The sequence below is a fragment of the Mobula hypostoma genome, chromosome 1 (genome assembly GCF_963921235.1).
Source record: "Mobula hypostoma chromosome 1, sMobHyp1.1, whole genome shotgun sequence".
Classification (NCBI taxonomy): Eukaryota; Metazoa; Chordata; class Chondrichthyes; order Myliobatiformes; family Myliobatidae; genus Mobula; species Mobula hypostoma.
In genome coordinates this window covers 2,974,962-2,995,041 of record NC_086097.1, presented here as the reverse complement: position 1 = coordinate 2,995,041, position 20,080 = coordinate 2,974,962, and the positions used below count along the sequence as shown (strand labels likewise).

The 20,080-nt window shown below is 43.3% G+C and overlaps 1 protein-coding gene across 1 annotated transcript in view; it reads right to left on the bottom strand.

Annotated features, from left to right (window-relative positions):
* LOC134344062 (protein unc-79 homolog) overlaps positions 1-20,080 on the bottom strand; it is a 403,221-nt gene that overhangs the window by 272,552 nt on the left and 110,589 nt on the right. The window contains exons 14-16 of the mRNA XM_063043251.1: positions 17,614-17,844; positions 10,520-10,710; positions 3,812-3,935 (exon numbers count right to left, since the gene is read on the bottom strand). Coding sequence (XP_062899321.1) covers positions 3,812-3,935; positions 10,520-10,710; positions 17,614-17,844 — 546 coding nt within the window. The remainder of the gene's footprint in view (positions 1-3,811; positions 3,936-10,519; positions 10,711-17,613; positions 17,845-20,080) is intronic.

Here is a 20,080-nt window from a genome sequence, read left to right as displayed (position 1 = left end):
GATTAGATTCAACTTTAAACCATAGAAACTACAGCACAGAAACAGGCCTTTTGGCCCTTCTTGGCTGTGCCGAACCATTTTCTGCCTAGTCCCACCGACCTGCACACGGACCATATCCTTCCATACACCTCCCATCCATGTATCTGTCCAATTTATTATTAAATGTTAAAAAAGAACCCGCATTTACCACCTCGTCTGGCAGCTCATTCCATACTCCCACCACTCTCTGTGTGAAGAAGCCCCCCCTAATGTTCCCTTTAAACTTTTCCCCCTTCACCCTAAACCCATGTCCTCTGGTTTTTTTCTCCCCTTGCCTCAGTGGAAAAAGTTCACTCTATCTATACCCATCATAATTTTATTGTCATTGTACCGAGTACCGATACAAAGCCAATGAAATGCAGTTAACCAGAAATGCAAAGAATAGTGTTATTTACAAAATAACTGTGAATAAAAAGTAAGTGCTACAGCACACAAATATAAAAGTACTGAGACAGTACAATATGGATGCAATACTGCTTAGCGCTGTGATGTGAGGTTCAGCAGGGTCACAGCCTCAGGGAAGAAGCTCTTCCTGTGCCTGCTGGTGCGGGAGCGGAGTCTCCTGTAGCGCCTACTGGATGGGAGGAGAGTAAAAAGTCCATGGTTAGGGTGAGATGCATACTTGATGATGCTTTTCGCCCTGCCCAGACAGCGTTTACGGTAGATGTTCTCAATGGTGGGCAATTGGGTGCCAATAATCCACTGGGCAGTTTTCACCACACACTGGAGTGCTTTGCGGTCCGATACGGGACAATTGCCATACCACACTGAGATGCAGTTGGTGAGTATGCTCTCAATGGTACAGCGGTAAAAGTCCATCAGTGTCCTGGGACAGAGGTGAGCTTTCTTGATGCTCCGCAGGAAATAAAGGCGCTGTTGTGCCTTTTTGATCAGGATGGAGGTACTGCGTTATTATTCTAGAGTTTACACAATAGGTGTACCGTACCTGCGTTTTTACACACTAGATTTGAAGACAGATGAAATTACTTATTTCATTTTGAGATACAGCATAGAACAGATCCTTCCAGTCCAATGCAGTGCACCACCCAGCAACTGACCTATTTAACTCTCGCCTAATCACAAGACAACTTAAAGTGACCAATTCACTAACTAATATCTTTGGGCTGTGGGATGGAACCAGAGCACCCAGAGAAAACCCACGATTTACAGAGAGAACATACAAACTCCTTACATACAGGACCGAAATTGAAATCAGAACTCCAGAACAGCCTCGCGCTCTAACAGTAGTTAGCACAATACTGTTATTATTTTCACCCGAGGACACTCAGACCACCAGCACGAGGACAATAGAACAAGAGGACAAGAAACTAACTGAGCATATGTATACATTTACTTTGGCAAATGTATGAAAACCTAATGTCTACGTAACAGGTGGCATCAAACTCATTTTAAAGTGAGTCCATATACTGTACCCTAAATATTGGGAGTTTCCATCGAATGTAAAATCTGCTGCAGTATGCAGCACATCAGCACACAGAAGCATAGTGCAGTCCTAGAACAGGATCATTCAGTATTTACGCCCTTTCCTAGACACCGCCTGCCCTGCAGAATCTCGTCTTCAGAAAAGTTCCTTTTCTTGTTACACAATAGCATGCAGTTATGACAATTTACATCTCCAGGAATAGTCAACATCACTAAAATTTCCATAAGACATCAGATCAGAATTAGGCCATCTGGCCCATCGAGTCTGCTCCGCCATTCAATCATGGCTGATCCTTATTTTTCTATCTTCTCCTCAATCCCAGTTCCCAATCTTCTCCCCATAACCTTTGATGCCATGTCCGATCAAGAATCTATCAATCTCTGGCTTAAGTACACCCACCAACCTGGCCTCCACAGTTGCAGGTGGCAACAAATTCCACAAATTCACCACCCTTTGGCTAAGAAGTTTCTCTGTTTTGAAAGGGTGCCCCTCTATCCTGAGGCTATGCCTTCTTGTTCTAGACTCTCTCACCATGGGAAACATCCTTTCCACATCTATTCTGTCTAGGCCTTTCAACGTTCAAAAGGTTTCAATGAGATCCCCCTCATCCTTCAGAATTCCAGCGAGTACAGACCCAGAGCCATCAAACGTTCCTCATATGATAACCCTTTCATTCCTGGAATCATTCTTGTGAACCTCCTCTGGATCCTCTCCAATGCCAGCGTATCTTTTCTAAGATGAGGAGCCCAAACCTGTTCACAATACTCAAGGTGAAGCCTCACCAGTGCCTTATAAAGCCTCAGCATCACATCCTTGCTCTTGTATTCTAGACCCCTTGAAATAAATGCTAACATCGTACTTGCTTTCCTCACCATCAACTGAACCTGCAAGTTAACCTGCAAGTTAACCTTCAGGGTGTTCTGCACAAGGACTCCCAAGTCCCTCGGCAGCTCAGATTCCTGGATTTTCTCTCCATTTAGAAAATAGCCCACAGGTTTATTTCTACTACCAAAGTGCATGATCATGCATTTTCCAACATTGTATTTCATTTGCCACTTTCTTGCCCATTCCCCTAATCTGTCCAAGTTGACAGATCAAGTCACAACTGAGTAGGCACGTGAACTTCAGTGAGTTAGACCAGCAGGAAGAATTTAAAAGGAGTGCATTTTTTCTTCAGTGGTTTGATCAAGGCACGACTGCTCAGGCACGTGGACTTCAGCAAGTTAGACCAGCGGGAAGAATCTTAAAAGAAGACAGTTTTATAGAGCAGGCACCAGAGAAGAGGGAGTCAGAGAGCTTTGGCTCAACGGGTCGAGGCGAGGTAAGTTAATTGTGAAGAATAGGAATAGGAAGAATGTCTGCGAGGCCAGTATTCTGTACTGGATGTCAGCTACGGGCCAGGTGTGTCGAGCTGCAGCTCCTTAGGGACCATGTTAGTGAACTGGAGATGCAGCTCGATGACCTTCGTCTGGTCAGGGAAAGTGAGGAGACGATAGAGAGGAGCTATAGGCAAGTAGTCGCACTGGGGCCTCGGGAGACAGATAAATGGGTAACAGTCAGGAGAGGGAAGGGCAAGAGTCAGATACTGGAGAGTACCCCTGTGGCTGTCCCCCTTAACAATAAGTACTCCTGTCTGAGTACTGTTCAGGGGGACAGCCTACCTGGGGGAGCAAAAGTGGCCGCACCTCTGGCACAGAGTCCGGCCATGTGGCATAGAAGGGCAGGGAAAGGAAGAGGATGGCAGCAGTGATAGGGGACTCTATAGTTAGGGGGTCAGACAGGCAATTCTGTGGACACAGGAAAGAAACACGGATGGTAGTTTGCCTCCCTGGTTCCAGGGTCCGGGATGTTTCTGATTGTGTTCACAATATCCTGAAGTGGGAAGGTGAACAGCCAGAGGTCGTGGTACATATTGGTACCAATGACATAGGTAGGAAAAGGGAGGAGGTCCTGAAAACAGACTACAGAGAGTTAGGAAAGAAGTTGAAAAGCAGGACCTCAAAAGGTAGTAATCACTACCTGTGCCACGCGACAGTGAGTATAGGAATAGAGTGAGGTGAAGGATAAATGCGTGGCTGAGGGGTTAGAGCACGGGGCAGGGATTCAGATTTCTGGATCATTGGGACCTCTTTTGGGGCAGACGTGACCTGTACAAAAAGGATGACTTGCATTTGAATCCAAGGGGGACTAACATTTATTCAATCATCTAAATAATTTATATAGAGCATAAAAAGAAGTGGTCCCAGCACCCAGCCCCGCAGAACATCACTGACATCTCAACTGACTTTCAAACTAAACCTTCAGATTAAAGATTTTTTAAAAACTTACATGAAGCCAAAGTAACGCTTGTTCCTGGACTGAAGCGGGGTAGCCAGTGAATCGACAGCTAATAAAACCAAACATTTCTTCCAAGGAAAATGGCAATGGGCAAAGTTCAACATCAAACATTTTGCTGAAATAGATCAATATTATCAATAGTTAATTATTATCAATTACCTGTGCTGCACACTATACACACCACATGAATTTTGAATTATATTTTATTAACTTATTTGTGGTAATATTTAGTTTTATTTACTCTGTGTGATAAATGTATTGTGGGTGTACATCATGGATCGGAGGAATGTTATTTCATTTGTTGGGTATATGTACAGTCAGATGACAATAAACTTGAATTTAATTTAACTTAATATTTTCCAGTCAGAATAATAATATAGGCACATCAAGTACTTAAATACACATACATTTTAATTTCTTTTCCATATATAATAATAGCTTATTAAGAGCATTTTTCATACAGACTACATATGAGATGACATACAGAGGGGTAGTTACACCCAAGGTGCAGGTCACGGGAAACTGGGAGAGAGGAAAGAGTTTAAGGAGCCAGTGCAGAGTACCCCTGTGGCCATCCCCCACTTTGGATACTGTAATGGGGGGGATGACCACAAAGAGGAAAGTCATAGCAGTCAGGTCTCTGGCACTGAGCCTCCCTCTGTGATTCAGAACGGAATGGGGGAGAAGAGCCATGCCGTGGTGATAGGGGATTCATTACTTCAGGTAATGGACAGGAGGTTCAGTGGGCAAGTAAGAGATACCCAGATGGTAGGTTGCCTCCCAGGCTCCAAGGTCCAGAACACCTCGGATTGAGTCTTCAGCATTCTAAAGTGAGAGGGTGAACAACCAGAGGTCGTGGTTCATGCAGGTACCAATGACGTGGGTAGGACGAATGACGAGGTTCAGCACAGGGAGTTCAGGGAGTTAGGTGCTAAGTTAAAGGGCAGGACCTCCAGGGTTGTGATCTCAGGATTGCTACCCGTACCACATGCCAGTGAGATCAGAACTAGAAAGAGTATACAGTTTAATACATGGCTAAGGAGTTGGTGCAGGAGGGAGGGCTTAAGATTTTTGGATCATTAGGCTCTCTTCCAGGGAAAGTGGGATTCATACAGAAGGGACAGTTTGCACCTGAACTAGAGGGGGACTAACAACCTAAGGGGAAGGTTTGTTAATGCTGCATGTGGGGTTTGAACTAGAGTTGCAGAGGGATGGGTACAAGAGTTCCAGAACAGTTAGTGGAGGGGTTGTGGAGACAGATGTTGGTAAGACCTCAAAGTCAGAACCAAAAGGTTGAGCATGGTACGACTAATTTCCTGAGCTGCGTATATTTCAATGCAAGTACCGTAGGAAAGGCAGATGAGCTCATGGCATGGATTAACACCTGGAATTTATGATGTTGTAGTCATTAGTGAGACTTGGTTGCAGGAGGGGTAGGACTGGCAGCTCAATATTCTGGGGCTCTGTTGTTTAGACATGACAGAGTGGGAGGAAATTAAAGGAAGACAGATGGCATTACCAGTCAGGGGAAATGTCACTGCAATGCTCTATCGGAACAGACTGGAGAACTCAACTAGTGAGGTGCTGTGGGTGGAACTGAGAAATGAAAAAGGTATGACCAAATTAATGGGACTATATTACAGACCACCAAGCAGTCCGAGGGATTTAGAGGAACAAATTTGTTAAGAGATCGGCCTGAAACATCGACTGCGCCTCTTCCTATAGATGCTGCTTGGCCTGCTGTGTTCACCAGCAACTTTGATGTATGTTGCATGGATTGTTGTCTAATGTGTTCAGAAGAGTTTCCGTCATAAGTATGTAGAAGTCCCAATGAGAGAGTGTGTGATACTAGATCTGCTGTCAGGGAATAAGACAGTGCAGGTGTCAGAAGTTTGTGCAGGGGAACACCTTGCATCCAGTGACCACAATGCCATGAGTTTCAAAGAAGGCTGTGCTGCCTGCCTGGTGCCCAGGTTCAGGACATCTTATCCGACCTGCAAAGCAATTTGCAGTGGGAGGGGAAAGATCCAGTTGTTGTGATCCATGTGGGTACCAACAATATCCAAACGTAGGCAGAACAAAGTAAGAGGTTCTGCTGAGAGAATTTGAGCAGCTAGGGACTAAATTAAAAAGCAAAACCAAAAAAATAGTAATCTCTGGATTACTACCTGAGCCACATGCAAATTGGCATAGGGTCAAGAAGATTAGAGAGTTAAATGTGTGGCTCAAGGATTGGTGTGGGAGAGATAGGTTTGAATTCATGGGAAACTGGCGACAGTATTGGGGAAGAAGGGAGCTGTACCAATGGGATGGGCTCCACCTGAACCGTCATGGGACCTGGATCCTAGTGAATCGCATAACTAAGGCTGTGAAGAGGGCTTTAAAATAAATAGTTTGGGGGGGGGAGATTCAACAGATTGGAGAAGTATGGATAAGTTAATAAAGAGAAACATGGATAAAGAAAAAGCAAAAGCTAAAAAAGAGAAGTAAGAGTGGGGTGAAGAAAAGTCAAGTGCAAAAGAGTGAAAGACTACAAGACTTTAAAAGCACAATGAGTGTAAGAGCACTTTACGTGGTTGCAGTGTGGAGAGGATTGGGAATTAAATTAAATATCCAAGGGTATCAGTAATACGGAAGGATAAGCAGGAAAGTAAGGGAGGTGGGATAGCGCTCTTAATTAAGGACGAGATCAGGGCAATAGAGACAATACAAGTCCTAAGGAGCAGAATGTTGAATCCATCTGGGTAGAGATTAGGAATAGTAAAGGGAAAAATAATCACTGATGGAAGTTGCTATTGGCCACCAAATAATAACATTACAGTGGCACAGGCAATAAGCAGAGCAATATCTGAGGCATGTAAGAATGGAACAGCAGTTATCGTGGGGGACTTTAACTTGCACATAGATTGGGTGAATCAAGTTGGTCAAGGTAGCCTTCTGATGGCTTTCCTGAACAGCATGTTACTGAACCTACAAGGGAACGCTTTATCATAGATCTGGTCCTGTGCAATAAGACAGGTAAAATTAGTGATCCTATAGCTAGAGATCATCTTGGAAAGAAAGATCACAGTATGACTGAATTCTCATACAAACAGAGGGTGCAATAGTTCGATCGAAAACCAGTGTATTATGCCTAAACAATGGAGAAGGAAAACTCTGATTTTAAACCTCCACTGCCTTGCGGCCATACCCACTCATGGGAAAGGTTTCCAGAGTAAACCCTGAGGAAGAAATCCAGAGGCAGGGTCCCTAGGGAAGTTTGATGTTGTTTACAACTTCACTCTGGTGACCTCTGCAACGACACCGGTGCCAAGCTGTATCAGTGCTTGCCCTTCCCTTGGACTACATCAGTGACCTGGAGAAGGGAAACCCACTGCATGGGCAACAGCCGGTTCTTCAAATCTTCCTGCCAGGCTTGCGCCCTGGAGAGGACACAGTCCACCAGAAGCACAAACCTATGATCCCATGGGATTGACAGCTGCCTACTACTGTGCCTAAACAATGGAGACCACAATAAGATGAGGGAGGATTTGTCTAATGTAGACTGGGAACACAGGCTATATGATGGGATGGTTGAGGAACAGTGGAAGACTTTCAAGAAGATTTTTCACAGTGCTCAACAAAAGTATATTCCAGTTAAAAGCAAGGACAGTAAAGGTAGGGAGAGCCAGCCTTGGTTAACTAAAGAAATAAAAGAAGGCATCAAACTATAAGCTCATGCATACAAAGTCGCCAAGAATAGTGGGAAGCTGAAAGATTGGAAAATCTTTAAAAAGCAACAAAGTATCACTAAGCGAGCAATAAAGAAAGGAAAGCTAGATTATGGAAATGAACTAGCACAACATATAAAAACGGATAGAAGTTTTTATAATTATATAAAGCAGAAAAAGGTGGCTAAAGTGAATGTAGGTCCCTTAGAGAATGAGAAAGGGAATTAACATTGGGTAATGAGGAAGTGGCAAAGGCTTTGAATAACTATTTTGTGTCAGTCTTCACGGTGGAAGGCACGTCTAATATGCCAAAGAAAGATGTTATGGATGTGATGGGAGGTGAAGGCCTCGATGCAATAGCTATCACTAAAGAGGTAATCCTGAGCAAATGTGTGAGCCTAAAGATAGACAAGTCCCCTGATCCTGATGGAATGCATCCCAGAGTATTGAACGAATGGCAGAACTTACAGTAAAGGCTTTACCAAAATTCTCTGGACTCTGGGCAGGTCCCAGTGGATTGGAAGTTGGCAAATGTCACACCATTGTTCAAAAAAGGATGTCGGCAAAAGGCAGATAACTATTGGCCAGTTAGTTTAACATCTGTAGTTGGGAAAATGCTTTAAACTACCATTAAAGAAGAAATAGCGATGCATCTGGAAAGATCCAGTGAGGCAAAGCAGCATCAACTTCTTGGACCCAGTACAGAACACAGAGGAGGAGGAATTTGCTATCCTGAGGCTAATCAGAATGGATAAATCCCCAGGGCCTGACAAGGTGTCCCCTCAGATCCTACGGGAGGTGAAATTGCCGGGGCCCTAGCAGAGATATTTAAATCATCCTTAGTAACAGGGAAGGTACCAGAGGATGGCAGGATAGCCAATGTTGTTCCACTGTTTTAAAAAAGCCCTAAATGGAAACCTGGAAATTATAGGCCAGTGCGCCTGACATCAGTTTTGGGAAAGTTATTGGAAGATATTCTAAGGGACAGGATATATAAGTATTTGGATTGATGTGGACTGATTAAGGATAGTCAGCATGGCTTCATGTATGGTAGGTCATGTCCAATCATTCTTATAGAGTTTGGGGAAGGTACCAGGAAGTGGATGAAAACAAAACAGTGGATGTTGTCTACATGGACTTCAGTAAGGCATCTGACAAGGTTCCGCATGTGAGGCTGGTCAGGAAAGTTCAGTCGCTCAAAATTCAGGATGAGGTAGTATGTTGGATTAAGCATTGGCTTTGTGGGAGAAGTTAGAGAGTGGTAGTAGAGGGTTGCCTCTCTGACTGGAGGCTTATTAGTGGTTTGTTACAGGGGTCGGTGCTGGGTCCTTTGTTGTTTGTCATCTATATCAATGATCTGGATGATAACGTGGTTAACTGGATCAGCAAATTTGCAGATGACACCAAAAATGGGGTGTAGTGGACAGTAAGGAAGGCTATCATGGTTTGCAGAAGGATTTGCATCAGCTACAAAAATGGTATGGAAAATGGCAGATGGAACTTAATGCAGAGAAGTACAAGGTTTTGCACTTTGGTAGAACCAACCAGGGTAGATCTTACACAGAGAACTATAGGGCAGTGAGGCTTGTGGTAGAACAAGGGGATCTAGGAATACAGGTCCAAAATTCACTGAAAGTGGTGTCACAGGTAGTTAGGGTCATGAAGAAAGCTACTGGCACAATGGCCTTCATAAATCAATGTATTGAGTACAGGAGATGAGATGTTATGTTGAAGTTATTTAAGACATTGGTGAGGCCTAATTTGGAGTTACGTGTGCAGTTTTGTTCACCTACCTACAGGAAAGATGTAAGCAAGGTTGAAAGCATTCAGAGAAAATTTACAAGGATGTTGCCAGGTCTGGAGGACCTGAGTTACAAGGAAAGATTGAGAAGGTTAGGACCGTATTCCTTAGAACAAAGAAGACTGAGAGAAGATTTGATAGATGTTTACAAAATTACGAGGGTTATAGTTAGGGTAAATGCAAGCAAGCTTTTTCCACCGAGATTGGGTGGGAATACAGCTAAACGTCCTGAGTTAAGGGTGAAAGGTGAGACGTTTGAGAGGAACATGAGGGGAAACCTCTTTACTCAGAGTGTGGTGAGAGTGTGGAATGAGCTGCCAGCTCAAATGATGGATACGAGCTCGATTACAACGTTTAAGAGAATTTTGGCTAGATACGTGGATAGTTGGGATGTGGAGGGCTATGTTCCCTGTACAGGTCAATGGGAGGAGGCAGTTTAAATTGTTTCACCATGGACTAGATGGGCCAAAGGGCCTGTTTCTGTGCTGTACTTGTCCTTGTATGCAGTTCAAAGTGCTTTACAATGGGATAAAGTGCAAACATGAAAATAAGATGTAAAGATGTTAGTTCAAAACAAGGTTAAATAAATAGGTTTTGAACTGGTGTTTAAAGGTGTCACCTGAGCTGGCATCCCTTATAGTTTTAAGCATTGAATTCCACAGTTAATGGTAAAAGAAATACTCTCACCTCTCTTCTTCTATTCTCCACTCTGGCCTCGTACCTATCTTCACCTGCCTATCACCTCTCGTGGTGCCTCTCCTTCTTCCCATTCTCTTATGGTCCACTCTCCTCTCCCATCAGATTCCTTCCTCTCCAGCCCTTTATCTTTCCCGCCCACCTGGCTTCACCTATCACCTTCAGGCTGTCTTCCTTCCCTTTGCCCCAGTTTTTTACTGTGGCATCTTCCCTTTCCTTTCCAGTCGTGAAGAAAAGGTCTCAGCCTGAAACACTGGCTGTCCATTTCCATGAATCCTGCCAGACCTGTTGAGTTCCTCCAGCATTTTTGATGTGTTACCATAATAAAAAAAACACAATAAGTATAAATACATCGGTAGCCTTTATAAACTGCCACTAGGGTGACTGACAGGAAATGATAAAGTAGTGGAGTGTGGAGGAGTGGTAGTAAGTAACATTACTAAGAAAAAATTATACAATTGAAGCAGTTAGATACACACAACCAGTACATACCTTAAGACTTCTTTAAACTCTTTCAACTGGCTTTCTGGCACCTCAGTTCGGATGGATTCCAACCATTCTGGCATAATGCTTTCCCACACAGCCTGATTAATGACATTGTATGGAATGAGGCACAGGATTCGATTCAAGCCTTCTTTCAGTTGTGTCACAGTACTGCAACACTTATCCCAATAACCACCAACCTGAAAATAAAGTACAAAAGCTTACATTCACGTCGCACCTTTTATGAAGCCAAACCAAACAAAATTAGCAATGAATCATGGAAAGAATCACTGGTGACATAATTCGGAGCTGTGTTGGCAAGCTGAGTTTTAGGAATGATGAAGGGAAAATCCAGAGGCGGACAGACTGTTTAGGAAGGAATTTCAAAAGCATATAGCCTGCACAGATGAAGATATGGTCACTGTGGGTGAGACAAAGGGGACAGAAGTAAAGAGAACTGCATTAACACTCTCCATTTTGAAGATAAAGTAGGGGGTGGCAGATTGGAGGAGAAGATGGAGGTGTGCTTCAAACCTTATATCACCAATTCATAAATTTGTTAGTAAAGGTTAATTTGAATAAAATAATTGTTGGTTACTTTGCACACTTTCCTTGAAACATCAATGATTTGATTAAGACTTTCGCTACACTAGGAGGATTATGAAAATGTAATCTGTAGAAAGTAACCAGCAAAATTTTAATCTTTAAGTCTGGATAATTAATAAGATAATTATTATTCTGGGATTCATACCGAAGATTGAACCCCGATGTTTAATCAGAAGGCTTGAAGTGGAAGCCCAATGGCCAAAGGTATGAAGTCCACTAAGGAAGTCAGAGGCCTATTGTCCATTAGTCTGTTGAAGGCCCAGAGGCTTAGAGTTGGAGGACTGCCTGTGCTGATGTGTGGTTGAGAGGGAGGAAAGGGGTTTAATTTACTCTTGTTGTTCTGTTGCTTGTTGTGTTCTGTGTTGTTCTGCCAGCATTGTAGGCATACTATGTTGGCGCCAAAATGTGTGGCAACACTTAGGGCTGCTCCCACTACATCCAGCTCTAGAATTGTAGCCTGCAATCGTCAGCACTCACCTCAGCACTGAACTGACTCTGTGGCTGTGGACTCAATTTCAGGGACTCTGCAGTTCATATTCTGTGATTTATTTGTTTATTTTTGTACTGTTTGCACAATTTGTTCTTTTTTTTTTAGCACATTGGGCATTTGACAGTCTTGGTGGTATGGAGGTTTTTTAATGGGTTCTATTATGTTTCTTTGCTTTGTGGTTGCCTGCAAGGAGATGAGTCTCAAGCTGGAACGTAGTATGCATACTTTAATAATAAATATACGTACTTTGAACCTTAGGTTGACAACACATTTCACTGCATGATTCGATGTACATGTGATGGATCAATTAATCAGACAGATTGATTAATCACCTGAGGACTGGGAGAAATTCAGAGTTCAGCAGAGGAGGACAAAGGGCTTAATTAGGAAGGGGAAAAAAGATTATGAGAGAAAACTGGTGGGGAACATAAAAACGGACTGTAAAAGCTTTTATAGATATGTAAAAAAGGAAAAGACTGGTAAAGACAAAAGTAGGTCCCCTGCAGACAGAAACAGGTGAATTGATTATGGGGAGCAAGGACATGGCAGACCAATTGAATAATTACTTTGGTTCTGTCTTCACTAAGGAGGACATAAATAATCTTCCAGAAATAGTAAGGGACAGAGGGTCCAGTGAGATGGAGGAACTGAGTGAAATACATGTTAGTAGGGAAGTGGTGTTAGGTAAATTGAAGGGATTGAAGGCAGATAAATCCCCAGGGCCAGATGGTCTGCATCCTAGAGTGCTTAAGGAAGTAGCCCAAGAAATAGTGGATGCATTAGTGATAATTTTTCAAAACTCGTTAGATTCTGGACTAGTTCCTGAGGATTGGAGGGTGGCTAATGTAACCCCAGTTTTTAAAAAAGGAGGGAGAGAGAAACCAGGGAATTATAGACCGGTTAGCCTAACGTCGGTGGTGGGGAAACTGCTGGAGTCAGTTATCAAGGATGTGATAACAGCACATTTGGAAAGCGGTGAAATGATCGGACAAAGTCAGCATGGATTTGTGAAAGGAAAATCATGTCTGACGAATCTCATAGAATTTTTTGAGGATGTAACTAGTAGAGTGGATAGGGGAGAACCAGTGGATGTGGTATATTTGGATTTTCAAAAGGCTTTTGACAAGGTCCCACACAGGAGATTAGTGTGCAAACTCAAAGCACACGGTATTGGGGGTAAGGTATTGGTGTGGGTGGAGAATTGGTTAGCAGACAGGAAGCAAAGAGTGGGAATAAACGGGACCTTTTCAGAATGCAGGCGGTGACTAGTGGGGTACCGCAAGGCTCAGTGCTGGGACCCCAGTTGTTTACAATATATATTAATGACTTGGATGAGGGAATTAAAGGCAGCATCTCCAAGTTTGCGAATGACACAAAGCTGGGTGGCAGTGTTAGCAGTGAGGAGGATGCTAAGAGGATGCAGGGTGACTTGGATAAGTTGGGTGAGTGGGCAAACTCATGGCAGATGCAATTTAATGTGGATAAATGTGAAGTTATCCACTTTGGTGGCAAAAATAGGAAAACAGATTATTATCTGAATGGTGGCCGATTAGGAAAAGGGGAGGTGCAACGAGACCTGGGTGTCATTATACACCAGTCATTGAAAGTGGGCATGCAGGTACAGCAGGCGGTGAAAAAGGCGAATGGTATGCTGGCATTTATAGCGAGAGGATTCGAGTACAGGAGCAGGGAGGTACTACTGCAGTTGTACAAGGCCTTGGTGAGACCACACCTGGAGTATGGTGTGCAGTTTTGGTCCCCTAATCTGAGGAAAGACATCTTTGCCATAGAGGGAGTACAAAGAAGGTTCACCAGATTGATTCCTGGGATGGCAGGACTTTCATATGAAGAAAGACTGGATGAACTGGGCTTGTACTCGTTGGAATTTAGAAGATTGAGGGGGGATCTGATTGAAACGTATAAGATCCTAAAGGGATTGGACAGGCTAGATGCAGGAAGATTGTTCCCGATGTTGGGGAAGTCCAGAACGAGGGGTCACAGTTTGAGGATAGAGGGGAAGCCGTTTAGGACCGAGATTAGGAAAAACTTCTTCACACAGAGAGTGGTGAATCTGTGGAATTCTCTGCCACAGGAAACTGTTGAGGCCAGTTCATTGGCTATGTTTAAGAGGGAGTTAGATATGGCCCTTGTGGCTACAGGGGTCAGGGGGTATGGAGGGAAGGCTGGGGCTGGGTTCTGAGTTGGATGATCAGCCATGATCATAATAAATGGCGGTGCAGGCTCGAAGGGCCGAAAGGCCTACTCCTGCACCTATTTTCTATGTTTCTATGTTTCTATATTCTGAACTGCTTCTCAATTCCTTGGAGAATTTGCACTGTTTTGCTCATGGATTAAGAAACTGAGTAGAGTCAATGACAACATTAAAAACACTTCTCAGTTATAGCGCAGAGAAGTAGAACAACTGGTTGGTTAGAAAGACTGGGACTTAACCATGAGCTCTCTACCAACGGAGAAAGGGAAGGAACTGAATAATTGGATCACATACAGATTCTGGGCCAAGTGGAGTCACGGCTACTGCACGGAGACAATGTAAAAGGTACAGTAAGCTGACTTTCCCATAAACCTTCAAACTGAACAAGTACATGTTTTACCAAATCTAAATTAATTTTTATAACAACTTTACAAAATTATATTATTTTTCACGAAACATGCCCATGATAAAAAACCTGATTCTGATTCTGACTCTCTGGAATGGTGGAGGCTGAGGGAGATCTGACGGAGGTTCATAGGATTATGAGAGGCACAGATAGAGTAGCCAGACAGTATCTTTTTCTCAGGGTTGAAATGTCTAATACCAGAACGCATGCATCTATGGTGAGGAGGAGTCATCTTAAAGAGAGGTGAGGAGTAATTTTTTTTAAAGCACAGAGTGATGGGTGCCTGGAATGGCTGCCTGGTGTGGTAGCACTGGCAGATACTTTAGAGACTTCGTAAGGGATTTTTGAATGAATGTGAGGAGAATGGAAGGATCTGGACATTCTTTCGGCAGAGGGCATTAGATTAGTTGATCATTTTATTATTAATTTACTTACTTTGGAACAACATTGTGGGCCGAAGGACCTGTTCCTGTGCTTTACTGTTCTGTTCTCTGACTTCAGACACGAGTTCAAACATATCAATTGCTACTAACTTACATTCTTTGATGAGCATCTGAGGTTTAGTTTCACACTCGAGTAACTCAAGTCAGCCCAGCTCTCAATACACATGTACTATGAAAAACTGTTTTTAATCTCTGAACAATTAGTCATAACAATGATTCCTCTCACCTGACCATCACGTCAATTCTGATGATTCATATATTAATAAATCAATTGTCCTGTTTACAGTATTACAGAGTGACAATACCAAAGTAACACTCAATAGAAAAGAGAACCAACACACTCTTTCTTCCTGTCCATGTAAAAACCATTTTTGCCATTTCCTCCCAGTAGGCCAGAAGTACATCAGCAACAAATAACCATCATCGTTTGCCACATGATTTCACTCAATTTGAGAAATTCCCTTTGTTCACCACTGCCTAAACAACCTTGCTTCTCTTTTCCTCAGATCTCTTTCCGCATAACATGCTGGAGTTACTCAGCAAATCAGGCAGCCTCTATGAAGGGAAATAAACTGTCAATATTTCAGGCTGAGACTGTTCATCAGGGCCAAGCCAAATGTTAATTGCCTATTCCCTTCTGCCAGCAGAGAGGAGGTACAAGAGCTTGAGGCCTGGTACCAAAGCAAATAGCCCCTTCCTCGATGTCAACAAGACAAGGGAGATGGTTATCGCCTTCAGGAGAACTCACACCCCTCACACCCCTCTTTATACCGGCAGCACAGCAGTGGAACTGCGAGCAGTTTCAAACTCCTGGGAGTGCACATCACACACAACCTCTCCTGATCCCAGAACAGATCCTACACAGATCAGGAAACTTCAGTAACACTTCTACTTGCTGAGAAGGCTAGAGAGCTGGACTATGCACAGCTATACAAACAACCTTCTACAAATGTGCAGTGGAGCATCCCAACAGTAACCACACAGCAGCGAAACACATCTGCCCAACAGCTGCCCAATACTGTACATCTCCAGCACCAGCCTACCCACAGTCAAGGACACGTGTACAGAAAAGTGCCAGAAAAGGCTAGTCATATCAGGAAAGATCCCATCCACGACAGGACTACCAGACTCAAAGACAGTTTCTTTCCCCGAGCAGCAAGGCTGATTAACACTTCCACTCACTAACCCACCCCTCCACACCTCCAACCACCACTACTTTATCATTTCCTATCAAAGTCACCTTATGTACAGACACTCCTGTGCCTAGCGTCACTTTACGGACACACAATAAATCTATGTATATGAGTTATTTTATGTATCTATACTTATTGTATTTATTATTATCTTCTTTATCTTACTGTGTTTTTTTATGCTGTACGGATCTGGAGAAACAATTATTTTATTCTCTTTCACACGTGTACTTGAAATGACATCAGACAATCTTGAGTCTTAATTGATTAAAGCACTGGTTACTGACTTCAGGAAGGGAGGCAGAGTATAGGCTGCACTCCATATCAGTGATGCTGGTTGAGAGCTTCAAGTTCCAAGGAATGAACATCACCAATCTCATTGACGCCATCGCCAAGAAAGTTCACCAATGCCTCTACTTCCCCAGGAGACTGAATAAATTTGGCATGTCCCCATCAACCCTTACCAATTTTTATCGATGCACCATAGAAAGCATCTTGAACACAAAATACTCTGCAGATGCTGGGGTCAAAGCAACACGCACAACACGTTGGAGGAACTCAGCAGGTCGGGCAGCATCCGTTGAAACGAACAGTCAACGTTCTGGGCCGAGACCCTTCGTCAGGACTGAAGAGAGAGGGGGCAGGGGCCCTATAAAGAAGGTGGGGGGAGGGTGGGAAGGAGAAGGCTGGTAGGTGTCAGGTGAAAAACCAGTAAGGGGAATGGTCAAGGGGTGGGGGAGGGGAAGCAGGGAGGGGATAGGCAGGAAAGGTGAAGAGGGAACGGGGGAAGCACAATGGGTAGAAGGAGGCGGAACCGTGAGGGAGGTGATAGGCAGCTGGAGGAGGAGGCAGAGTGAAACTGGGATAGGGGAAGGGAATTACCGGAAGCTGGAGAATTCAATGTTAGGGTTTTTCACCTGGCACCCTTACTGGTTTTTCACCTGGCAAACATTGAATTCTCCAGCTTCCAGTAATTCCCTCCCCCTCCTTTCCCCCATCCTAGTTTCACTGTTCATTGTTCCTTTCCACGGATGCTGCCCGACCTGCTGAGTTCCTCCAGCGTGTTGTGCGTAGAAAGCATCTTATCTGGATACACGGCTGCCTAATATAGAAACTGTTCTGCCAGTGACTACAAATAACTATAAAGTGTTGTGGACACAGCTCAACACATCATGGAATCCAACTTCCCCTCCATAGACTCTGTCTGTACTTCTTGCTACATCAGTAAAGTAGCCAGCATAATTGAAAACCCCAGATATTCTCCCTTCTCCCCTTCCCCACTGGGCAGAAGATACAAACACCCTGAAAGCACATACTAACAATTTCAAGCACAGTTTCTACCCACTATTATAAGACTATTGAATACTTTGCTAGTATGGTAAGATGTACTCTTGACCTCACAATCTACCTCGGTATGATCTAACCCTTTATTGCCTACTTGCACTACACATTCTTTGTAACTGCTACACTTTATCCTGCATTCTATCACTGTTTTATCTTGTATCAGCTCAATGCATGGTGTAATCATCTGATCTGTTTGAACACAAAGCAAAACAAGCTTTTCACTGTATCTCGCTACATGAAGCAATAATAAATCATGCCAATTCCAGAGTTTGCTGCTCATTTACGTGATGAATCACAAATGAAATAGATTATTTCTGATCCAGTGTGGAAGGAGATTTTATGACTACAGTATACTGAAACTTGGGGACACAAATAAGCATTCTTACAAACTGTCATATTAAAAAAAGCTCACTCTTGCACACTCCATCGGTTTGGGAAGAAGACACATGACCATCACATCAAATCGAACATCGCAAACAGTCTTCAACCATTTAGTGACAAACTGAGGCTTCAGCTTTTCCACGAGGCTTCCCACTTCGTCATCCAGCATGTAGGCAGTGCAATGAAACCACTGGAACATCATGCTTACCAATCGGGCTAAACTTTCTGTGGGTGTATTTTCACTTGGAGTGCAAAGACTGACCTGCACAATAAAGGAAGTAAGCACAGAAATTTTGAGTAAATTATTTGAGCAAATTGTCATCTTTGCTGCACCATTCAGAACCTAATGATTGGATTGCCCAGCATATACAGAACTTACCATTTTTATTAAATTATTCAAAGTACAAAGTGAACTTAATATCAAAGTACATATATGTCACCATACACTACCCTGGCATTCCTTTTCTTGCAGGCATTCACAGTAGATGCAAAGAAACACCATCAAATCAATGAAAAAACACACACAAGATGGACAAACAACCAATGTGCAAAAGACAATAAACTGTGCAAATACAAACAGAAAAGAACAATAACAAAAATAACTAAGCAATTAATATTCAGAACATGAGATGAAGGGCCCTTGAAAGTGAATCCATAGGCTGTGGGAACAGTTCAGTTATGGGGTAAGTGAAGTTGAGTAAAGTTATCCCCCAGCTCAACAGCCTAATGATTAAGAGGTAGTAACTGTTCCTGAACCTGGTGGTGTGAGTCCTGAGGCTCCTCTACCTTCGTCCTGATGGTAGCACTGAGAAGAGGACATGGCCTGGATGCTGGGGATCCCTGATGATAGATGCTGCTTTCCTGCAACACCACTCCTAAATGGGAGGGAGAGTTTTACCCATGATGGACTGGGCTATATCCATTACTTTTTGTCCTAGTGTCTGAGTCTACTAAGCAAGTGGTGCTGCTGGAGCTGACAGTCCCATGGGAAGATAGCTTGGAAGAGGCCTTTGAAAGGAAGCTCTCCAAGTACACAGGACTGGTCAGCAACTGTCAGCAGTCTGGATGGAGAGCGAGGTGTCTCCCAGTGGAGGTTGGTTGTAGGGGATTCGTAGCCCATTCTTTAGTTAGAGCCTTCAGCATTTTGGGCATCGAGGGAGAGAGGAAAAGGAGAGCCATCCGCAGTACCACTGATGCGGCAGAGAGGGCCTCAAGATGGCTGTGGCTCAAAAGAGGGGAGCCATGGAGTCATAAGTAGCTAGCCATCTGGACACAAACTGGGGTCTGATCAGCCCCGGCTGGGTCACCTGGAGGAGGCTGTATGATGTTGAAAGACCCGAAACACACGATGATTCCAGGAACATCACTGAAGATGTGTCCAGAAGCATCAGTAGATGTATGTACACAGTGTAGCTATTCCATTCAAGGGTATTGGTATTTCTATATTAAGCTGTTATGCAAACAGTCAGTATACTCTCCACCATACATTTATAAAAGTTTGTCACAGTTCTCGATGACAAGCCAAATCTTCACAAACTCCTAAGAAAGCAGAAGCTAGGTTACTAATTGCATCATAAAGGTAAGAACTTGCACAAAGTGACAGTTCAAAAGGAAAGATATTCTAGGTGGAAAAAAGGACACGGAGTTTAATAATAACTCTTGTCAGCTACTGTGTCTAAGATCTCCCTCTCTACTCACTACTACTGGTCAAGAGGTTCAAGAGACTTGGGACCCAAGATCCCAAGATTCAGGAGCAGCTGTTGCCCTGCCGTCTTTAGGTACGTGGACCAGCTTCACTCACTTTAGCATTGAATGGACTCCACAGCTGTGGACTCACTATCAGGGACTCTGCAGCTCATGTACCATATATTATTTGTTTTAAATTATTTGAATGATTTGTCATCTTTTACACACTGGATGTTTGTCAGTCTTTGTTGTGTGTGGATTTTTGTGGATTTCATTGTGTTTCTTTGTTTTGTGAGGGCCTGCACGAAGATGAATTGCAAGGTTGTATATGGTAATAATAAATTGGAACTTTGATTTTGATTTAGAATGCATGACACTGCTTAGAAACAAAGTACTTAGGAAGGATTGGGGATAGCAAAGCTCACAGCTAGGGAAAGAACTGCTTGACACCTGCACTCAGCCACTCTGAATGCTGATTACATTTCTCAAATGTCAAATGCTGAGGCTTATAAGACATTGGTCAGACTGCACCTGCATTATTGTGAGCCCCTTATCTGAGAAAATATGTGCTGGAATTGGAGAGGGATCAGAGGAGGTACGCAAGAATTATTCTGGAAATGAAAGGGTTAGGGTAGAAGAAGCTTTTGATGTCTCTGTACCTGTACTCAGAATAGGACATTCTTTTTGGGGTTGAGAACATTACACTTAGAGAAAAGAAGTTTTAGGAGTAGCTTTTTCCTTTCTGTCATCAGGTTACTGAATGAACAATGAACCCATGTACACTAACTCACTACTTTTTTCTTTCTTTGTTC